Source organism: Tripterygium wilfordii, chromosome 7 (genome assembly GCF_013401445.1).
Source record: "Tripterygium wilfordii isolate XIE 37 chromosome 7, ASM1340144v1, whole genome shotgun sequence".
Lineage (NCBI taxonomy): Eukaryota > Viridiplantae > Streptophyta > Magnoliopsida > Celastrales > Celastraceae > Tripterygium > Tripterygium wilfordii.
Window position 1 is genome coordinate 1,554,782 of NC_052238.1, and position 20,336 is coordinate 1,575,117.

Below are 20,336 nucleotides of genomic sequence, written 5' to 3' on the forward strand. Positions count from 1 at the left end.
CGGCAGCAAAGGACTTCGCAAACAAGGAAATTGATGGGCTTAGGAATAATGGGCTCAAATAATTCGGAATGGGCTTTCCTCTTTTTTAATTTTTCTTAATGTCCATATAATTTATTTTGTTTAAAAAAGTTTCTTCAAATACGTCGGCATTGCTTCAGGGGATCAAGAAGGGAAAGACCAAACGCTACTCAATGGCATCATCACCACATAATGGTCTCCCTGCAACTGAAACCCTAAACCCTAACTCGATGAACGGCCACTATTCACCTAACCTACCTCAGCACGACCAACCTCCATCATCTCCCCAATCCAATAACCCCAAAGAGCAAGTCACTCCGCCCAATCCCCAATCGTCGCCTGGTGCGGTCCCTGGGGATAAGCGAAAGCGGGAGGAGTCGGATACGACGGACCTTTCCCTTCACCCGCTGCATAAAACCAGTCTCTGCTCCTACTTTAGACGCCAGGCTGGATCATGCAGCCACGGCGACACGTGCAGATACGCGCACGGAGAGGAGGAGCTCCGACAGCGGCCCGATAACACTTGGGACCCTACCTCTGAGCGTGCTAAGAAGGCGTTGAAGCTGGAAAACAGAGGAGACCAATGTGATGAAAAAGGAGAAATGGAGGTGATGATGATGGATGTTGTTGTTGATGGTGACGGCCATGGGGAGAGGGGCGGAGAGAATCACAGTGAGTGTTTTTTGGATCCTGGGCTCAGCAAGTGTTTGGTGCATCTACCGATGAAGTGGGATTCCGAGCGTTTAAGGAAGTTTCTTACTGAACAAGTAAGAATTCATAGATTTTGATTTTCTATTGCGTTATAATATGAGTTTCATAGACAATTAACAAAATTAAGTATCTCGACTATTTTGTGTAAAAAAAGTATTGCGTGAGCAAAAATCCCAATGCTGTTTACAATCTTTTTGCCCGTAATATTCCGATTACCTAGTATCACTAATAGACTTTAGTTTTTCAAATTCTTTTTAATTTTCTTCTTTTATGTTGCTTGGCTTATAAACGGACTTTAATATTCAAGTTTTGAGTTTTGAGTCTTCCAGTGAATCTAAACAGTTACGAAGTCCTGGTACCTTGTTACTGTAACTTATAAGTTGATTTTCATTTTCAGGGAGTTCCTTTTAAATCTGCAAAGAAAAAGAAAGGGATGGCTGTAGGATTTGTGAGTTTTGGAGATACAGAGCAATTGAAAAGTGCAATGGAGGTACTTCCAAATGAGTGCTTTCACTGCTTTGTGAACTTGTGAAAACATGTTGGATGTTTTGCTTTGATGTCAAGATGCATTATCTACCTCATGAGCTTGCAGTAACTTCCCTGACAGGTGTTTTTTAAAATTTCAATATGACAGGAGCTGGATGGAAAATCTGTTGGGAATAAGAATATAAAGGTCGCAGATGTCGTTCCTCGATCATTCGAGAAAGACCTGAAATCAGCAATAGCTCCCTCTGAAAATGCCCCAGAAGCTTCAGAGGCTATATCCGCTGGGGAGAATGTTGGAACTGCTATGTGGTCAGATGGGATTGAAGTTGCTGATGCAAATAATGATGGTTCTGCATCAGATGCCTCTGTTCCAAGAACAAGAAGTGTCCGCGACGCAGTGACTCCTCTTGCTCACATGCCTTATGGTGATCAGTTGGAGCATAAGAAGAACTCTGTTATGCAAATGCTGAAAAAACTTGTCAGGAATTCTTGCTGTGGTGATCTTTTTTTTTTTACTCATGGATGCTGCATTTTGTCCTCAAACTGAACTATTATTTTTTTGTTTTTTTTTATTCTGGTTGGGACAGACTAGGAATGCTCGTAAAGCTTGTCCTACTGGTGTTCCAATTCCAGAATGGATCCTCAAAGCTAGAGAAATAGGTGGAGTTTTACTTTATCCGGAGACTCTAAAACTTGTCTTTTCTGCAGTTACTTATCCATATTTTTTTTTCTCATTTTCTTATTTAGTTATCATGTAGTTAATGTCACAAAAGAATTACCTCTTTCCTGTTGACGTCCTTTATCAATCTAGAATTTCATTATGCTTCCCCACCCTCCTTCGCTCTTTCTTGTTTGGATTCTTATGGCTTTTCTTACCGTCTTAAATACTGCAGGTGGTCTTCCATGTGAACTAGTAGGCATTCTTGAATCACCGGTCTTAAATGGATATCGTAACAAGTGTGAGTTTTCAGTGGGATATTCTCTACAAGGAAAACCAACAGTGGGTTTTATGCTTGGAAGCTTCAGGTGGTTTGCGTAAACTCTTCTTCGGGGTCTTTGGTGGCCATATAGTGTTTTTGTTGTAACATATATGAGACTTTTCAGGGAGGCGGTGACAGCAGTAGAAGAACCTCTCAACTGTCCTAATGTTTCTACAATTGCTTGCAAGTATGCATTGGTCTTTCAGAAATTTCTTCAACATTCAGGCTTCCCGGTATGGAACAGATTTAAGAATACCGGATTCTGGCGTCAGTTAACAGTAAGGATTGCTGAAAGCACCATGAGTTGTGAAAATGTTTTCTTGCCAATTCAGTGCTTTGAATTGTTTCGAAGGTTTGTTTATTTCATTTTATCACTTTAACCTTTTGATGTTTTGTCTTAAAAGGTTCGAGAGGGAAGATCACCAGGGAAGACTACTGATGTCGAGAAAGAAATAGTTTCGGAGGTCATGCTTATTGTTCAGGTTGGGTCTAGTAAACTTGCTATTTGATACTTCTTTGTTTTAGTGAATGTGGTAGCGCAAAATCATACATGATATACTTCAGGAATGGAGTCACGAGACCAGGATTCTCATTTCATGTTGGGTGAAGTTGCTTGAATTGCCCTTCTAGAGAGTTTGGGGTTGATACTCATTTCTTCATCTCTATCACATAGGTCTGCTCAGTGGGCTATGATGATGCACTAATAACCAATGAATTTGAGAGTTTGGCTCAAGCGTTTGCTGTAGGAGCCGCTGCTGATACTCTGCCACTGAAAGTTTTGGTTGTTCAGGTACTGGCTATTTCCAATAATTTTTTGATGCCAATAGACAAGGGATATATTAGTGTTCTCGTAGCTTTCATTTTTCAGGGGTCAAAGTTTGAGTTTTTTGGAAATTTAGTTCTTTGTTTGGTGCCTTACCTAGGCTAATATGTTAACATTGGATTAAGATAAATTCTTTTGTCAGTATTGCCAACTGATGTGCTGGGAAGAAAAGTTTGGTGAAATAGTGAAATCTATCTTTACGTTGTCCATTTTTTTTTGTCTCTGATATCTTTGTGTTACACTGGGTTATGTTGAACATGCTTGGTGACTTTTTATCTAATTGTAGCCTTGAAGGGGTGAATTGGGAGAAATTCAACTTTGAATTGGTAATATACTTAGAAAGAGTAGGTTGCGTTGATAATGGATGGTAAGTATTGCTATCTCCCACACAGGATACTGATGAGATACCAGCCAGCCCCAATTCTAGCTGCTGCATAGCTTACAGATGAGTAGTTTGTGGTATGCCCTGTCTGGAATTCCACAGAGCCTGTGAAAGGAGAGAAAAGCTAGAATGCATGCTTAGGTGGAGAATTATTTAGATGGGATTGAATCAAAACGTTTTGTAAACTTTCAGCTCTTGTTTTTATATGTCTGTGGAGGGCCTGAAGGCTAAATTATGCATGTCATATGCAGTACACTTCAGATTTTGCAACAAATGGGGTTAAATGCTGTTGACAGTGTGTGAAACGGAGGCACATTAGAAAGATTAGCAAAGTTGACACAGAGCTTTTGATATTAGCATATGGCAGTTTGAGGGAGGGTATTTGGAGATTTTCAGAGTCCAGAAGGTTGGCCTAGTCCTCTGCTTATATGTGTGGAGTTCCTACCAGATGTGCATGGGAAAATATTTTGTCATGCTGGACTTATGGAGGATATTATACACATTTTAGATTGTATGTCTAGAATGGAACGATATGGCCACAGGGAAACAAATTTGAAGTTAGAAAACAAAGAACCATAGCTCTACAATTTAAATAACCTTGCTTAGATATATGCGCCATTTTGATCATATCATATTGTATTTGTTAATAAGCTTACTTGTTTTCAAACATGCTTCTTTGTTGCCGTGACCTACATAACCCATGAGTTTGGGGCTTGCGCTGCTGCTCTCTTTAGTTCATAATGGCCTATTTCGCTCTGTTTTTTTCGGATGGTATTTTTGTCAGGATCATCAAGGGATATCTAATGTAGCACCTGCTAATGCTCCATTGCGCCCACTGCCTGTTCCAAAAGTAGACTGTAATTCTAACCTGGAGGCAATGGATGATGCTGAAGAAATGAGAATTCATGATTGTATAAGCAATCTGAAGTTCTCTATATCACCAACAGCTTTTTTCCAGGTTAGGACCTCAGGTGTTTTAATCTCCCTTGGTTAATTGAATATTTTTTGCTGGTAGTACTGGATTTTCACAAACCCTAAGTTGTGTTCCAGGTTAACACCCTTGCTGCGGAAAAGCTGTACTCACTTGCAGGGGACTGGGCTGGTTTGGGTCCTGATTCATTGCTATTTGATGTATGCTGTGGGACCGGAACAATTGGCCTCACTTTAGCACATCGAGTTGGTATGGTAATATTCATCTACTCGGTTTCTGTCTATTTTCAGGTTTCAGTCATATTATAGTATCCTGACATAAAAAAATCTAATACCTTATGTGGCATAAATAGTTCATCTATTCATAAATTTTTTGTATGATAATTTTCGTTTTTTTGGTCTTTTCTTTTCTAAACCTTCTCTGATGATTTGGTATTTGACATCAAAAATCTTCCAGGTTATTGGTATTGAAATGAATGCAGCTGCTGTTCAAGATGCTTGTCGGAACGCTGAAATCAATGGCATAACAAACTGTAGATTTGTATGTGGAAAGGTGAGTAACAAACTGTTCAATGGCATAACAAATTAGCATGACCAAGGCGTGTCGTGATAAAATTAAGACAATCCAGGTGGAAAGAAATATTGATGGAAAGATCACAGTTCAAATGATGGATACTCATATTTAAGGGTTTTTTTTTTAGACTATAAAACTTAATTTATTAATGTCATCAGGCTTTTTTCCCGTTTAACTTCTTTGGTTATTCTGAGCTACTTTCATATATAATTTAATCGGTTGCACGTACATGTATGTTGCGGATGTGAGGTGACAGGCCGAGGATGTGATGGGTTCTATATTGAAAGAATATCTAAATGCCCCTAACAAGCCGGATGAGCAATTGAATGCCTCTGAAACTATCCCTGACGAGAAAGATACCTCCGTGAATGATGTACAAAACTCTGAACTTTGCTCAGTCCTTGGGACTGATATTGGTGAAGTTGCACCAGGGTGTTCTGCAAATGGTGAGCAAGAACTGCAAAGCTGTAGTCAGAAGAGTTGCACTTCAGGCGAAGGAGAGTCCTTGGTGCCACAGTTCAAGGATGTTGTTGCTATTGTTGATCCTCCTCGTGTTGGACTCCATCCTACAGTGAGTGACTTGCCTCATCTTGTTTGTTGTCTTTAACCCTAATTGACGTGGTGGTTATTATATAACATTATTCTTCAAATCCTGATCTGCAATTCATGGTCATGAGTGGTTTTATGGACTATTTAAGATTATGAGATTGTCCCAATAATTTTTTCCCCGAGCTTGACTAATAATCATCACTGGCAGCATTAAAAAGAAAAAAAATGGTCATAGTATAAGCAAATTGGAGAAAATTTCCTCCCGATTTTCTACACTTGTGTGGTTTCATTTCATCCTGGACCATGTTCTGCCTTCCGCACTCCATATGTACATGTATGGTTATGTTATCTGGATAGAATATTGTTAAAGTATTCAGACTTGTGGGGCATATGCAGGTAATCAAAACTCTGCGAATGAATCCACGACTACGGAGGCTAGTGTAAGTCGGATTATTTGCTTTCGTTGATATGGTTATTACGTTGTTGTGATCTGAGATTTACCCTTTTCTGCAGATACATATCATGCAATCCTGAAAGCTTGGTGGCGAATGCTATTGAGCTTTGCACACCATCCCCTGATAAAGTTGATAAAATGAACAAAAATAACAGGGGGTGGAGGAACATGAGCAGTGCTGGTTTGGCCCGGCACAGGGCCAAATCCATGCCCATGTCAGAGCCTTTTCGACCTGTAAAAGCCATGGCTGTTGATCTTTTCCCACATACTCCGCATTGTGAAATGGTGATGCTTTTGGAGCGGTAGTTCAACTCGGAGAGAATTTATTCTGATTGACAAAATCCCAAATATTCTGGTTGATATTTTTCTCTTATTTTTTTCCCAAAAAAGTTTTGACATTAACCTATCTGTCGCATTTTCTCAGGATTCTTATATTTAGAACTTTTTTTATCTGGCATAATGAAAGAAAAAAAGTTCCTGTAGTGAGTAATCTTGTTTGCAAGTGCATCCGTAATCTGGTGGATGCCATGCAACTGTGAAGGTACTCGTCACTAACGTCGACATTGTTGCTGAGGCTATATAGACATGGTACATAGTTTAAGCATATGTTTGTAGGAGGATATTTGCATGCAACTGTCATAATTCGACTTTTGAATAAAAAGTATATACTGGCGTAGGGGTTAAGCTGAGGAGAGTTATCTTTAGAAAGCTTTGAGTAGAAGAAAAGGTAAATGGGTGATCTGTTGATTCCCAACCAACTTGGTTCAGTACTTCTAGTCTCTGCTTATATTGGGTCAGTCTAAGTAAGTGAAGGGATGATTGTTGAGAACTGAACTATTTCGCATTTCCGATTGACAAGTATGGATTCCTCCGTGTATGTACAGGTCTACTGAATACTGGTGAGGTTGAGGGTCTCAACTCTTAACTGTGAAGTGAACTAAAAAAATACTTGGAGAAATGGCAGGGACATCACGATGCTTATGTATTCCTCGGGTCAGATGGGAGAAAATCCGTAAGAGTTTGTTTGGATTGAGGGATTTGGGGGAAGAGAAGAGAAGGGAAGGGAAAGGGAAGGAAGAGAAGGGAAGAGAATGGAAGGGAAAATACATTTCACTCTCTCATGTTTGGATAGATAAAAAAGGAAAGGAAAGAAAAGTAGTTTAATTTACTAGTTTATCCAAAGTGTTATGTTTAAGGGTAAAATAGGTTTTAAACTTCTAAGTAACTTAATTAGTAATCTCTTTCCTCATATGACTCCATTTTGGGAGGAAAAAATTTTGACAAAAATTTAATGAAATCTTCTTTCCAAATCCCTCCCCTCAATTAATTTGTTATAAATTATTCAAAGGGAATTGAAAGGAAACTCTCTTTCCCTTCCATTCTTTTCCCTCCAAATCCCTCAATCGAAACACACTCTAAATGGGCAACAGTAAGTTAGTGGAAATTATGAAACTGAACCATTGGTCTTATTTGTTGATTGACTTCACAGATTAGTGGCCGTTGACAAAAGCCAATACTAGAGCTCTAGTGGATCTTACATAATATGGATGGATACTAGTAACATGACACTACGGATACATTATGACAGATTGCCACTGTTTCATTTGCGGCAATATTTGTGTCATGTCTATCAGTTTCATACTTTTTTCTATTCAAAGGGGTGATGATCAATTATTCTGCAGTAATTGGAGAGTTCTTTACAAACAGGAAGTGAGCATCACGAGCACCCGTTCCACAACCGACCGTCTATCCTAGTTAGGCACCTTCGATCATGAAGTTGTACGAATAATGTAGAAAACAAAAGGGCAACGCATGTTGTACTTGCTAAGGTAATTTCTTTGTTACCCATAGTAACCATCAAAACCTAAAAGTAAGCAAAGACCTAGTCTCACTCTGTCCAAGTCAAGCTCAGCTTCATATTACTTTATTTCCTTCGTTTTGAGGCATCTTCTCGTCGATTCATTATAGCCACAACCGTTGATTTATGTTGGACCCAATTTATGTAATCAACTAATCATGATCGCACATGCTTGAACTGCTGTAAGTCGAGTATTTTATTAATCATAATGTATTAGTATTTCTTTAATTATGCAACTAAACTTCCTAATCTTGGTACAGAAGGCTGGCTAATAATCATGATACAAAGTCTTTTTGGAGTTGTCCTCAACGTCCTTTTCAATAACTAGAGCCGCACAAATCCTGAGAAGTAAAAGTTAAAGTCACTTTGTTGATTACCCATCAACACCATCTTCCCCGCACAATTAAGCCTTCGTTTTTTACTTTTATCGTATTTCTCGGCCCCAAAAACCTTATCAAATTGACTGCGATCTCTCTATTACTAGCGAGAGTTTCAAAAGGTGTTTTTCTTTGAATTTTAAAAGGGGTTTGGGAGATTTTTCTTTCTTTATTTTGTTTCTGAAGAAAAAGGTTAAGGAATCGTATGATTAGTAATTGATCCTTCTTTGTGGGCAAATACATGCGCAGCCGTTTGACAAAAAAAGGAAGAATTGGATCTCCCGCGTCAACAATCATCCTTTGGAAAACCAAAATAAGAGATTGGAAATGCACTAATGGGTGTATAGACAGTCCGCGCGCACTGAAGTTGTAGAGTGTGTATACTGTGTAGGTTGTGGGTGGCAGTAATAGCCGAAGTAATAGTAGGCCAGACCTTCTCTTCCCCAACCTTTGCCATAAATGCAAGAGAATCATATCACAACCTCCCCACCACCACGGCCCATCTCCCATTAATGACACTTCTTACCTTACTTTCACTTCCCCTTTTCGATTGGTACCCTTTTCAATGAGTTCAAGATAGGCATATTCTCCATGAGCTTGAGATAGGCATATTGATATTGATTGGAGTTTCTGGGCTTTTGTAGTTCTGAGGAGCTTAATTTTGTTCGTATTTTTATGATAGAATGGGAACACAGGAGGATTCTGCGGTGGATCAAAAGCACGATATGGGTGGAATCCAAACAAATTTTGTTATTCCAATTCATAAGGTTCTTTCTCTATCTTCCTCTCTCTATTGCTTCTTCTTGCCTCCCTGCTCTAGCTTCTGTGTGTATATAAACGGTTCTTCTTTGGGTTTCTCATACTGTGATTGATTCTTCCCGTTTTGGGCGAATTTAATTTCTGTCAAGTTTTTCATGTTTGTTTATGAAATGTATGATGGGTTACATGAGCATTGCTTTCGATCCTGTTATTTTCACGGTTTCCTTCATTTTTCTGAATTTCAAGATTTATTCCCCATGCTTTGATTGAACCACTAACTACATGAAATTATTTGTCGAATAATTCGTGTCTTAATTTAAGGTTCCTAGTTAAGCTTCTGGTCTTTATCCTCTGTATTCAGGCTAAATTAAGCATCTCTGAAGTCTGAAGTCGGATGGACTATTATCAATGAAAATTGGGATCGTGCTACCACATAAACAGAAACTCATATAAATAACTAATTTGGTAAAAGTTTACCTCTGACGACCATCAGAAAAAAAATGGAGATTGGTTCAGATTTCTTCTGAAAGTAATGTATTTTTTCTGCTGCACAGTTTTCTGATTCTAGTTTGATTAGAAAACCCCTACACCAAGAGCCCATGGGAAATTGGGAGCTGAAGGAAAGACACCCATGTGTCACTTGAATCAAAACCAAGTTTATGTGTGTACACAAAATTAGGTTTCTCTGTCTATCATGGAAACAACTTAAGGCCATGTATTCTTTTTTATTTTTTATCGTTGTTTGGATTTTCCCTTGGTTTGTGTTTGATAAAATTTTCAATTGGAGAAAAACTTTATAACTCAAGGATGTACCTTAAGTGCACCTTTTCTTTTATAGGTTGAAGACACAACTGGAATAACTGAAGAAACTAGCCATGTTCATAACTGGAGGCGGAAAAATCTTGTCTTAGAGATACCCTCTAGAGAATTGGAAGACTCGTCTCATAACACTGTTGTGATCAAGATGCCCCCAACTCCTAGTCCCACTCCAAGGAAAGTGAATTTCTTCTTGACACCAAGTTCTGCTGATGCAAAAGCAGCTAGTGGGTCCCCAGGTCCCTCCTCAGCTAGAGGCAAATCGTCCTTGAAGAGTCTGTTACCAAAACTAAGCTTCAAGTATCGGAATTCTACTTCGGATGTTGAAAGGGCCACCAACCCAACTCAAGATGCTTCATCTACCGCGACACGAGAGAAGCCTTCAGTCTCAAGATCATTGTCAATTACAAAGATATTCACTCCTAGGATGAAGAGAACGGCTTCACTGCCTGTAACTCCGCTTGCACACTCCAACCCAGGATCTGCACATGGAGGAAATGCAGCTTTTACTCCAAATTCAAGTGTAAGTTACAAATTAGTGTCTGAGAGCCCTTCATGTAGTATAATTAACTCAGTGGCCGTTCTAAACATGAGATTGAGAATATAGTTTCTTTGGGTTAATCCAGTTTTTTATGCTATTTTTAATATGGAGAAGATATTTGATATAAAACTAGCTTCATCTCCTATACGTGGTATACAGTATGTAGGGTTTGTCATTAGTTGGAGACTACCAGAATGTCAATATGATTATCTTGCGTGCTTTAGCATCTTCTTTCTTCAATTCCTCTCCAAGTGGAAGCTGGATTCTGAGCAATTTTGGTCTTAAACAGAGTTTCTTTTTGCAGAGAAAAGCAACCCAGGTGCGCATACATCGCTCACTCTCGGTGCCTATCAACAATAAAGAAAGAAGCATAAGGCGAATGGATTCCTTTTTCCGTGTGATTCCTTCAACTCCTCGAGTAAAGGAAGGAGATATAACGTCAAATCCATCACTTGCAGTTGATACTGGTATCTTCATTGTCCGTTCAAGCATTATACTCGCTTTCTGAATATGTGCCTGTGCCCGCCCCGGCGTGCACGTGTGAGCGCATCTGCATATGTTTTTATTTTCCTATTTTTATCTTCTATTGTCCTTAGAAGATTTCTGGCATCTTTTAACGGTTGTTATAGAACCCTTGGCAGTGGACCAACTATTATCCATACATGCATGCCACGAAAGTGTTGACAACATCTGCTATGAATTTGTTGGTTCAGTTTGTGGCATAAACTTGCTTGCTTATCCTCTTCAAATTTGTTTGCACTGTGTACATGTAATTCTTCTTTCTTAGAACTTGCTTTGATTTCCCAGAAGACAAAACAGTGGAGGACAATATTTTGAACTGCAAGTTCCTGTTAGTAGTGAAATCCAGTTCTTCGCTTTTTGTTTTTCAATCTCTCTGTTTCCTTGGCAACAGAAAAAGTCACGAATTAATTTCTTGGCTTCTTGATATGTGTGACCCTTCCCCTTTACTGTCTTGGTTACAAGGTCTTACTATCTTCCTTTTGAGACATTTTAGTTGTGAGTCGTGACCACCAACCATTGCCTTGTCATGGTTTAGAAAACAATGATGCTGATGGTGAAGACATACCTGAAGAAGAGGCTGTTTGTAGAATTTGTCTGGTTGATCTCTGTGAAGGAGGTGAAACCCTTAAAATGGAGTGCAGCTGCAAAGGAGAGCTTGCTCTGGCCCATCAAGAATGTGCTGTAAAATGGTTTAGCATCAAGGGTAACAAGACCTGTGACGTGTGCAAACAAGAGGTCATGAATCTGCCGGTGACTTTATTACGAATTCAAAGTGTTCGAACTCGAAATGCGGGAGCAAGTAGAGGTCAACAGGAAGATCGTAATGGATACATGTGAGTGACTAAGTCGTATGTGTTGTTAAGTCTCAAACATTTTTTTTTTGCTGGACTAGTCTATAACTTAGTAGTTTGAATGTTTTAGGGTTTGGCAGGAAGTGCCAGTGCTTGTCATTGTGAGCATGCTTGCCTACTTCTGTTTTCTTGAACAACTCCTGGTAAGATTAGCAGTTTTACATCCACGCTTCAAATTCACCATTTATATCTTTTCTAATAGTCTTTCTACATGCAGATAGGGAAGATGGGGACTAGTGCAATCGCCATATCACTTCCATTTTCATGTGTCCTTGGTCTCACTGGATCAATGACCTCCACAACAATGGGTGGGCCGGAAATAAAACCCTTGTGAAATACATATAGGCAGGCTAAATGTGTATCTTGTATAGATATTATACAGTTAACTCTTGACTATGAAAGATTTTTGGCTTCAATGTTTGAATAGTTACACCTTGTATATGTGTGCAGTGAAGAGAAGATTTGTCTGGGTTTATGCAGCAATTCAATATGCTTTGGTGGTTCTCTTTGCACATATTTTTTACTCATTGGTAAGAGACTAAGCTTACTTTTTTCCACACATGCTTAGCTGATTGAAGCTACTATACTATGATAGATGTCTTGATGTCATATTAATTTGAAAATCTTTAATGCAGACATGTCGTAGCCCATTTTATTCAAATTTATCTCTTAGAAAATCATTTTATTTTTTATACTGCAGGTTCATGTGCAAGCAATTCTGTCTATTCTCCTAGCAACATTTTCTGGGTGTGGTGTGGCAATGAGTGGGAGTTCAATTGTTGTCGAGTTCTTGCGATGGAGGACAAGACGGCATACTCTACCAGATCGGCATAATGGTTCCATAGCGGCACCACCCCATGGCCAGTCTGCTCGACCTGTAAATTCATCTACTGATCAGGTTCACCAAACCGAAGCGGAAAATCCATATACTTTTGGTGCGCATTGAAATAATTTTTCATGAGTGGCAACTTATTGAAGGTCATAGTTAGTTCATGTTGTATATAAGGTTTTTTTGTTTTTTTTTTCCCTTTATAATGGAGCCCGAATGTTCAAGTCTTTTAAAATTTGTATTAATTAATGCAAATGCAATCTTTTTTTTATTTTTTATTTTCTTGTGGGACATCCGAAAACTTGGAAGGGAAGGATTCAAGTAGAATGAGTCCCAATCGATTTGGGATTTTGGTAGGTAGGAACCGACCTTCACAATACCCTCCCTATATATAGTCGCATTAGCATTCCATGGTGTGTCAGAAAACGAAAACCCATCTTGAGAAAACCCTAGCTCTCTCTGCCAGACGTAGTTCCTTACTCATCCCTCTCGTAAGCCCCAAGCCAAGATTTCAGTCATGGCTATCCTCTCTGATTACCAAGAAAAACAACAGACTCAAAATTCTTCTTCTCCATTGTCTTTCAATGCCGCTCTTGATCCTTCAAACCCTCTAGGGTTTCTGCAGTCTGCCTTCAATTTTGTGTCACAAAACTCCAATATGTTCAAAAGCAGCAAAGCCGAGAAGGATATAATGGCACTGGTTCATGACATCAAGCAACGAATCAAAGAAGAAGAGGCAGCCGCAAAGAAGGAAAAAGAAGAGGCATCGAAGAAGGAAAAAGAAGAAGCGGAGAAGGAGAGGAAGAAGAACTTGCTTGTGCCTAATCAAGACAATGGTCTTGACATGGACAACCATTCATGGACACAATCCCTCCAAGAGGTTACAGTCAATGTTCCAGTCCCTGAAGGGACAAAATCCAGGGAAATCTGTTGCTTGATCACAAAGAACTCCTTGAAAATTGGATTGAAGGGTCAGGCCCCAATAATTGAAGGAGATTTATTCGAGACTGTGAAACCTGATGATTGTTTCTGGCACCTGGAGGATCAGAAGGTGGTGTCTGTGCTGATGACCAAGTTTGACCAAACCAATTGGTGGAAATCTCTGTTCAAAGGTGGTCCGCAGATTGATACCCAGAAGGTGGAGCCTTCGCCAAGCAAGTTATCAGATTTGGATCCAGAATCTCGCTCAGCTGTTGAGAAGATGATGTTTGATCAGAGACAAAAGCAATTGGGACTTCCGAGTAGTGAAGAGATCAAGAATCAGGAGATGCTTAAGCAATTCATGGCACAAAATCCAAATATGAATTTCTCCGGGGCTTAGATGATTTAGTTCGATCAGTTTGGATTCTAGTCAGTTATAACTTTAGTTCTGAAGTTTACTTGTTTAGTATATGAGTTTGGTTTAATTTTCTGATCTTTAACAATGGCAATAATTTTTTGTTATTCTGATTTCAAATTTAGGGTCTAATTTTCTACCATAAAAATGTTCTTAATTTCTTGCCATGATTTTTTTTTCCTTTTGAATAATGTGGGGAGCACCCAAGGAAAATCCAATGCTAAACACAAAATGTTGAACACCACTTCCCATTTCAACAACATCAAATTTTCTCCTTGTTTAATAAAATATTATTTTCCTCTATATACGTCAATCTATTATCTATTGTACGGTACCATATTTTAAAGAAAAATAAAATATATAAATTTAATAAAAAAATAATATTGGGGATTGGTATAGTACTTCTCCAACAAAAGAGAGGCCTTGTAGCATAAGCTGCATAACCTCAAAATTTTGATAGAAAATAATTTTTGAGGAACATGATGCAATGCGATTTTTTTGACTATTTAAGGAAATTTTCCCTATAATAGGGGCAAGGAGAAATTTTTACTGGTTTCGTCCATGTGAAAAATGGGATAAAAAATCATATATCTATAGACTGTTAAATACTTGGAGTTGAGTTTGACTAATGCCACGTGTCAATTAAATATGTGAACTGATTTAGAATATCAATGGGACAGTAAACGATCCCGAGGCAGGGATGGGGATAGAGAGATTGATGGAAATAAATGGGATGCTCTTGCATAAATTGTTTTTATGGAATTTTATTTTCAGAATATTTTTCTATACTTAGAGTAAGTCGAACGGCACACCTAGGGATGACAACGGGTCGGGTACCATTCCATTTATAAAATACCAAAACCGTTTCCATTTAATATACTCTATACCAAAACCTTTCCAAAACCATTTAAAAAACCATTTAAATTTCCAAAACAGGAACCGTTCCATAACCGTTTATCATCAGATACCCGTTTACCATTTAAATTTAAATTTTTTAATTTTTTTATTTGAAGATTATATTAATATAAATTAATATTGAGTATGATTTATATTAATTATGATTTTATAATTCAAATTAGTCTAATTTATAGTTTTATTAGTATGTTTCTATAAATATATCCGTTTTAATATGCTTTATCATGTTATAATTTAATATCCTAGTAGTATATCTTTATAGATGATTTATAATATTATCACTATAATGAATCTTTTTATTAAACGGTTCGGGTACCCTAAACCCGACACCAAATACCAAACCCGACCCTAAACCATGACGGGTTTGAAAACAAAAACAAAAACCGTTTCCAAAACCTATAGGATCGGTTTTTAGGTTTTAAACGGACCAGGTACCCTGTGGATAATGCTAGGATCGATTTTTTTTTGCCATCCCTAGACACACCCTCAAATACTCTATCCAACCGGTAACCTATTTTCTTCCTCAAAATAGGAAAAGACATTTTGGTACCCCAGATCTGCGGTACACATCCCATACCCTAAATTCTCAGAAATTATTATTTTAATCAACCTCTCTCCTCTCCTATACATCTCGCGCGAACCGTCGTCGTCTATCGAAGTCTCCATCTTTCGCGAACTGCGATCGACGTCGGAGTCGTCGAAGATCGGGGTTGGGGTCGACGACGGTGACTTTGATTTGATAGAGACGACGATAGCTTCAGCTACTCCCTGCGACTTCGACGGGCGACGGCGACGGCGACGGCGACGGCGACGGTGCGACTTCAACCTTCAGCTTCAAGCCTTCGGCTGGTAAACAATAGGTGGATATCAATTATTGATCTGGGTTGATTTTGATTTGTGCGTAGTGTTCATCCTTTTGCCTCTTTTGGTGCAAGCTTCACCATCCCTTCAAGTCAATCTAATCTTGGTTGAGTTAAATTCTATCTAGACTGTTCCATGAAGTGGCGAATTTGATAAATTATTAATATTATCCAAAAAATTGTTTTTATTACCCACAAATATTATACAAAAATTAACTGCATTTCTAATAATTAGTTAAATTTAGAGGAAATATTTGATGTGATGTTAAAAACTTAAAATAGGATATGTGGTTGGAAGAATGTTGAAAAATTGATAATCCAAACTAATTTTTTAATTTAGAAAATGAAATCTGTACCAAAAAAGGATATACGATTGGACATGCTCTTAGATCGCGATCGCGTTCGTCAAAAACTTAAAATGGAAAACAGAATAAAGAATAAAATAAAAAAAGAAGTTGACTTATAAGGCCTTTAATAGTTTTAATATCGCAGCGGGAGCGCGAGCGGGTCAATCGCCAATTCCAAATCCCTAAGGCTAACACTAACAGAGGCTGCTACTCTGCCATCGTCTTCACTCTTCCGTCCAAGTCAAACTGTCCATCCGTCGTCTATAGATGGATGTGGAGGAGGAGTTGCATTGAATTCAGGAGAAGGTCACAACTCAACTATTCTCACTGCCGTTATTTCCGAGGTATTCAAATCGTTACTTCTTTGGTTGTTTATTTGTTTGCTTCCGATAAATGAAGGAATAATGAGGATGAAATTAAGATTGCGGACGAGGGCAAACAATTTTTTTCGATAAAAATTTGTCATACAATTTACTGCTCTAAGTTCCGCTTCCAGAGGCAGCATAGGATGGCTTATGAGCTGCAGAATTTGTGGGAATAGAGGAAGAAATCACGTACCTTCTCACTTTCTTTCATAGTTAGATTATAGAAGTCTCTCCACAATGTCTGAAGCTTAGTTCTTCGGAGCGATCTCCGTAGGAGCTGCCAACGGGACACGCCACCGAAGCGGTAGAAGACGAGGGGAAGGCGTTGTAAGACCCATTCCCTTGTCGAAATACGTTCGCCATTTATGACCGATGGAGGATGATGGGTTCAATACTTCAAGAAGATATAAGCAAAACAGAACAAGCTAGGGAGTATAACACTGACTTAAGTGGTATTTTGTTAGGCATGTAAGAAACCACAATGTTCATTAAAGATTTTTGACAATCTCCTTGAGCATGAGATAGAGCTCCTTGGATGTGCTATCCTGACATTTTTGTTCATTTTTTATCCTGAAGTTTTGACATTTTTGTATCCTGCATTCATATACTATAATATATTATATACTATATATCTAAATATCTTTTAATTTATTGTGCATTATAACTTTAACGCACCTTGACAGGAGGAACTAGGGCTTATGTTGAACAAACGGTCAAACTGAAGGAAGCGAGCAGAGTATGAACTTTCCTACAATAATTGCAGAGAAATCAACTCTCCTCATTCCTCGTCTTCCGCTCAGAGGTGCTCCCTAACCACAATTGTTAGTCTCTTCCTATCTCTTGTTTATAATCTCTCGTTTGCATCCTCTACTAGTTTCAGCACTTGTGTTCCTGATTTTTGTTTACTCTACACATACTCTCAGGTGTGCCCAGTATTAGGTTTGTGTCATTTTGGGACCAGAAGAGGAAATTGGGAACGAGTTGTCCACCGAAAATGTCTTGGACTGTAGAGAAATGCGAAGTTGGTGTTGGAAACCGATTGGGTGTGGTTCGCCCTGCTACAGAAGATCACGCCCAAGAGGCTGTTGAGGCCGTGAAAGCTGGCAAAGTCGTTGCTGTGCCCACTGATACACTCTATGGGTTCGCATGTGATGCTTGGTAATCCTCATTTTTAATATAGTTTTGATTGGCCATCTTATCTAATTCCTTATCTTTTTTAGCTGTGTTATGCTTTGCTGTGGGTACAGTGCTTTTGATGGAAATCGAGAAGGAAATAGTTGACACTGGACTTTTTTTTGGCTTGTCTGAACTGTATAGTTCTTGTTGCTTGGTTGTTTGAACAAGAAAATGAATCGAGTAATGGATTAGATTGGTGTGTTAATGGATTTGTTTGTTTCGATGACAAAAATTATGGTGGTTAGTGGTCTCCAGTAAAATGAACCTAATTTTTAGTTAATTTTTTGTGCTTTGCACTGGAATGACTGGAACAATATGCCTTGCTGTACAAATTGAAGTAGAGGTGTCATCTTTAACTTTATTTCACAAGGAATGTTACGTATATAGATGACCAATTTTCTTGTGCTACTATTTTAACTTAGATATTTTTTAGTTTAAGCACTTCTAGGATTCTGATCTGAAGCACTTTTTAACCAATACTATTGGTGGTAGTTCTTTTCCCTTGGAAAATGTTTAACTTAACGAAGCAAACTTTTAACGAACTCTCTAAAACTTCTTCAGATTTCATTCACTTCCCAAGCTTTAGGTTAGGTTCTTCTTATAATATCCTTTACGCTCCAGTTGTGCTACATTTCACTTGATTGGTCTCTCTGTGTGTGTTTTCTAATGTATTGTCACTTATCAAAAGAAGAAAAAGAGGGAAGTAATAATGTGGGTTCTTTTGGGTTATTCAATAATTGTCATAAGGAGGAAGAAAACTTACTTGCTTTGCACAACTCTGGAATATTATGATCGGCCATTTCATTTTCTGGTTGCATCTATACAGTTCCTTGGAGGCAGTTCATAGAATTTATGAGATCAAAGGACGTAAATATACAAGCCCTCTTGCAATCTGTGTTGGAGATGTATCAGACATAAGGCGCTTTGCTTTCACAGATCATCTGCCTCATGGCTTACTTGATGCTCTCCTTCCTGGACCTGTCACTGTTGTATTACAACGAGGTATGTAGCTCTCATGTGCCCCTATGTGGAGAAAGAAAGATATTCTTGTAACGTTACTCCACCTAAATTATCTCTTCAAAGACCGAGAATTAAATTCCGATGAAAACTATTGATTTGTACTCTTGAGTGACTATCTCAAATATTCACATGGCCTAAGAGTTGATATGTGGATACAGGTGAGTCCAGTATCCTTGAGAAGTCCTTGAATCCAGGATTGGAGAGCATAGGTGTCCGAGTCCCTGACTGTGACTTCATCAGGGTGGTTGCCCGAGGTTCGGGAAGTGCACTGGCCCTAACCAGTGCTAACCTAAGCGGACAGCCTAGTAGTGTTTGCATTAAGGATTTTGAGACCCTGTGGGAACATTGTGCTCATGTTTATGATGGCGGTGTGCTTCCATCAGGTCGAGCAGGATCAACAGTTGTGGACCTTACCAAGCTAGGAAAGTATAAGATTCTTAGACCGGGAAGGTAAGCATCAAAGTTAACAAAAATACTCATCCTATCATATAAATGACTATGCAGAGAGTGGGATGTTCTGAGTTTGCAATAGCTTTAATAGTCGGGTGATTGCAAGATTATGATAAAATTCCATTTGCGGTACTCTGCTTTAAATCAAATCATCACAGGCATTCTAGGATGAAATATTTTGTTCATTTATAGTATTCTAAAAGATAAGTTATTTCAGTCTTTTGAGTTTTGACGAGGAACGGGTGCTTTACAAGAACTATTAGGTTGATAAGCCTGGCTCTTGTCACTTCCTCCGCTGTGTAATGACATGATTGAAAAGGATGATTTGCATACCTACTTAGCTATATTGCTGTATCATTTTGGTGGCAGCAAGTGCTTCGTAATTGTTGAATTCTTTGTTATGAAACACATTACTGTCCACTATATTTGAACCTCTTCCAAAAAGCATGTGGTGTTTTCAAACTCTTTTCTTCCACTTCTTACTGCAGTAAATATGCCATTGTTTGCAGTGCACTTATTGTTTTGATTTTTATATGATGTTCACCTAATTGGAGCTCAACTTAGCATTAGGAGGACATCGTTGAACATGTATTGAAATATTGCTCCTTATGGAATATATGCTTTTCTCCCACTCCCCTCTCTTCCTCATTGTTTTTGACTTCCATTGTTCGTCTCTTTTATATATATATATAGAAGACTCGTTTGTATATGTAAGCCTTTAACTGCTTTGTCTGTGGTGTATTTTCAGTGCCAAGGAAGAAACTGTGACAATACTCGAGCAACATTCTCTGCTTGAAGATACAGCAGCCTGAAGAAAAGCACTCTGTAGGCAATACTAACCGATGTTAATTATGATGTCTCTATTTCCTTCACTTGTCTTTATCCTTTGTTTGATGGAAAAAAAAAATTGGAATTGGCAAAAGCTGAGACAGTAAAAAATGGAAGGGTAAATGGGTTTCTTTCGGTATAACAATTCAATAATTTATTTATTAGTTTGCAAAAGCCAGACGAGGGCGCATCGTGGATTCATGGTTGGTTGGAAAAGGTTAACTAAACGCAGACACGGCAGATCACGTTTGACACAAGTACAACAACCAACACGACAGGACCCGAACATTCACGCGAAGGAAATATAGACATCGTAAATAATTGCATGACTATATTTAATTCTCAAAAACCCCTCAACCGATTTTAATATTCAATATAGTATCTATTTAAATTAGACTAAAACGCAGGTTACTCGCAAAATCGAAGATGAACTAAGTGTGCCTCCCAGCATTGACCATAAGACTCGTGTTATTGTCGTTCTACCAAATGGAAAATCATCAAAAGATACCAACCTTTTGATTTGTAATTTTATTTCATTTCATATTATTGGTTGGGCCCGTGAATGAATGACCTCTTTTG

General features: G+C 38.5%; 4 protein-coding genes across 11 annotated transcripts; all 4 read left to right on the top strand.

Annotated features, from left to right (window-relative positions):
* Positions 1-132: 132 nt before the first annotated feature.
* On the top strand, positions 133-6,393 carry LOC120001527 (zinc finger CCCH domain-containing protein 24). 2 transcript variants are annotated; one of them, XM_038849901.1, is made up of 14 exons: positions 133-785; positions 1,127-1,219; positions 1,364-1,693; positions 1,803-1,875; positions 2,109-2,241; positions 2,320-2,473; positions 2,600-2,677; positions 2,869-2,985; positions 4,185-4,358; positions 4,451-4,585; positions 4,788-4,883; positions 5,161-5,475; positions 5,831-5,893; positions 5,967-6,393. In XM_038849901.1, exons 1-14 carry the CDS (start codon positions 192-194, stop codon positions 5,985-5,987), a joined length of 2,376 nt encoding a protein of 791 aa, XP_038705829.1. In that variant the 5' UTR covers positions 133-191; the 3' UTR covers positions 5,988-6,393. The 2 variants fall into 2 exon arrangements, with proteins under 2 accessions (XP_038705829.1, XP_038705828.1); XM_038849900.1 differs by having other exon boundaries at positions 139-785; positions 5,850-5,893.
* Positions 6,394-8,163: 1,770 nt separating this feature from the next.
* On the top strand, positions 8,164-12,731 carry LOC120001531. Of its 4 annotated transcripts, XM_038849908.1 has the most exons (9): positions 8,222-8,264; positions 8,825-8,909; positions 9,740-10,240; positions 10,563-10,725; positions 11,316-11,613; positions 11,702-11,774; positions 11,849-11,939; positions 12,082-12,161; positions 12,332-12,665. In XM_038849908.1, exons 2-9 carry the CDS (start codon positions 8,826-8,828, stop codon positions 12,575-12,577), a joined length of 1,536 nt encoding a protein of 511 aa, XP_038705836.1. In that variant the 5' UTR covers positions 8,222-8,264; position 8,825; the 3' UTR covers positions 12,578-12,665. The 4 variants fall into 4 exon arrangements, 3 of the variants coding, with proteins under 3 accessions (XP_038705838.1, XP_038705835.1, XP_038705836.1); XR_005468899.1 differs by having other exon boundaries at positions 8,165-8,909; positions 11,849-11,976; positions 12,332-12,383; XM_038849907.1 differs by having other exon boundaries at positions 8,169-8,909; positions 12,332-12,731.
* A 104-nt stretch (positions 12,732-12,835) lies between these two features.
* Positions 12,836-13,924, top strand: LOC120001537 (protein BOBBER 2-like). The gene has a single exon (XM_038849918.1). The coding sequence runs from the start codon at positions 12,978-12,980 to the stop codon at positions 13,779-13,781; it is 804 nt and encodes a 267-aa protein (XP_038705846.1). The 5' UTR covers positions 12,836-12,977; the 3' UTR covers positions 13,782-13,924.
* Positions 13,925-15,189: 1,265 nt separating this feature from the next.
* On the top strand, positions 15,190-19,921 carry LOC120001535 (yrdC domain-containing protein, mitochondrial). Of its 4 annotated transcripts, none has more exons than XM_038849914.1 (7): positions 15,191-15,571; positions 16,064-16,262; positions 16,967-17,085; positions 17,207-17,441; positions 18,286-18,461; positions 18,638-18,929; positions 19,678-19,921. In XM_038849914.1, exons 3-7 carry the CDS (start codon positions 17,022-17,024, stop codon positions 19,739-19,741), a joined length of 831 nt encoding a protein of 276 aa, XP_038705842.1. In that variant the 5' UTR covers positions 15,191-15,571; positions 16,064-16,262; positions 16,967-17,021; the 3' UTR covers positions 19,742-19,921. The 4 variants fall into 4 exon arrangements, with proteins under 4 accessions (XP_038705844.1, XP_038705842.1, XP_038705843.1 ...); XM_038849915.1 differs by having other exon boundaries at positions 15,191-15,560; XM_038849917.1 differs by having other exon boundaries at positions 15,194-15,571; positions 16,967-17,104.
* Positions 19,922-20,336: the final 415 nt, after the last annotated feature.

Coding starts and splice junctions, on each gene's coding strand:
- LOC120001527 (XM_038849900.1), top strand. CDS start 192: ATGGCATCATCACCACATAATGGTCTCCCTGCAACTGAAACCCTAAAC. Junction 2,474..2,599: donor GATTCTGGCGTCAGTTAACA/GTAAGGATTGCT, acceptor TTGTCTTAAAAG/GTTCGAGAGGGAAGATCACC. Junction 5,894..5,966: donor CCACGACTACGGAGGCTAGT/GTAAGTCGGATT, acceptor CCTTTTCTGCAG/ATACATATCATGCAATCCTG.
- LOC120001535 (XM_038849916.1), top strand. CDS start 17,022: ATGAACTTTCCTACAATAATTGCAGAGAAATCAACTCTCCTCATTCCT. Junction 17,086..17,206: donor TCCTCGTCTTCCGCTCAGAG/GTGCTCCCTAAC, acceptor ACATACTCTCAG/GTGTGCCCAGTATTAGGTTT. Junction 17,442..18,285: donor GGGTTCGCATGTGATGCTTG/GTAATCCTCATT, acceptor GCATCTATACAG/TTCCTTGGAGGCAGTTCATA.
- LOC120001537 (XM_038849918.1), top strand. CDS start 12,978: ATGGCTATCCTCTCTGATTACCAAGAAAAACAACAGACTCAAAATTCT.
- LOC120001531 (XM_038849907.1), top strand. CDS start 8,826: ATGGGAACACAGGAGGATTCTGCGGTGGATCAAAAGCACGATATGGGT. Junction 10,241..10,562: donor CTTTTACTCCAAATTCAAGT/GTAAGTTACAAA, acceptor TTCTTTTTGCAG/AGAAAAGCAACCCAGGTGCG. Junction 11,775..11,848: donor GTTTTCTTGAACAACTCCTG/GTAAGATTAGCA, acceptor TTCTACATGCAG/ATAGGGAAGATGGGGACTAG.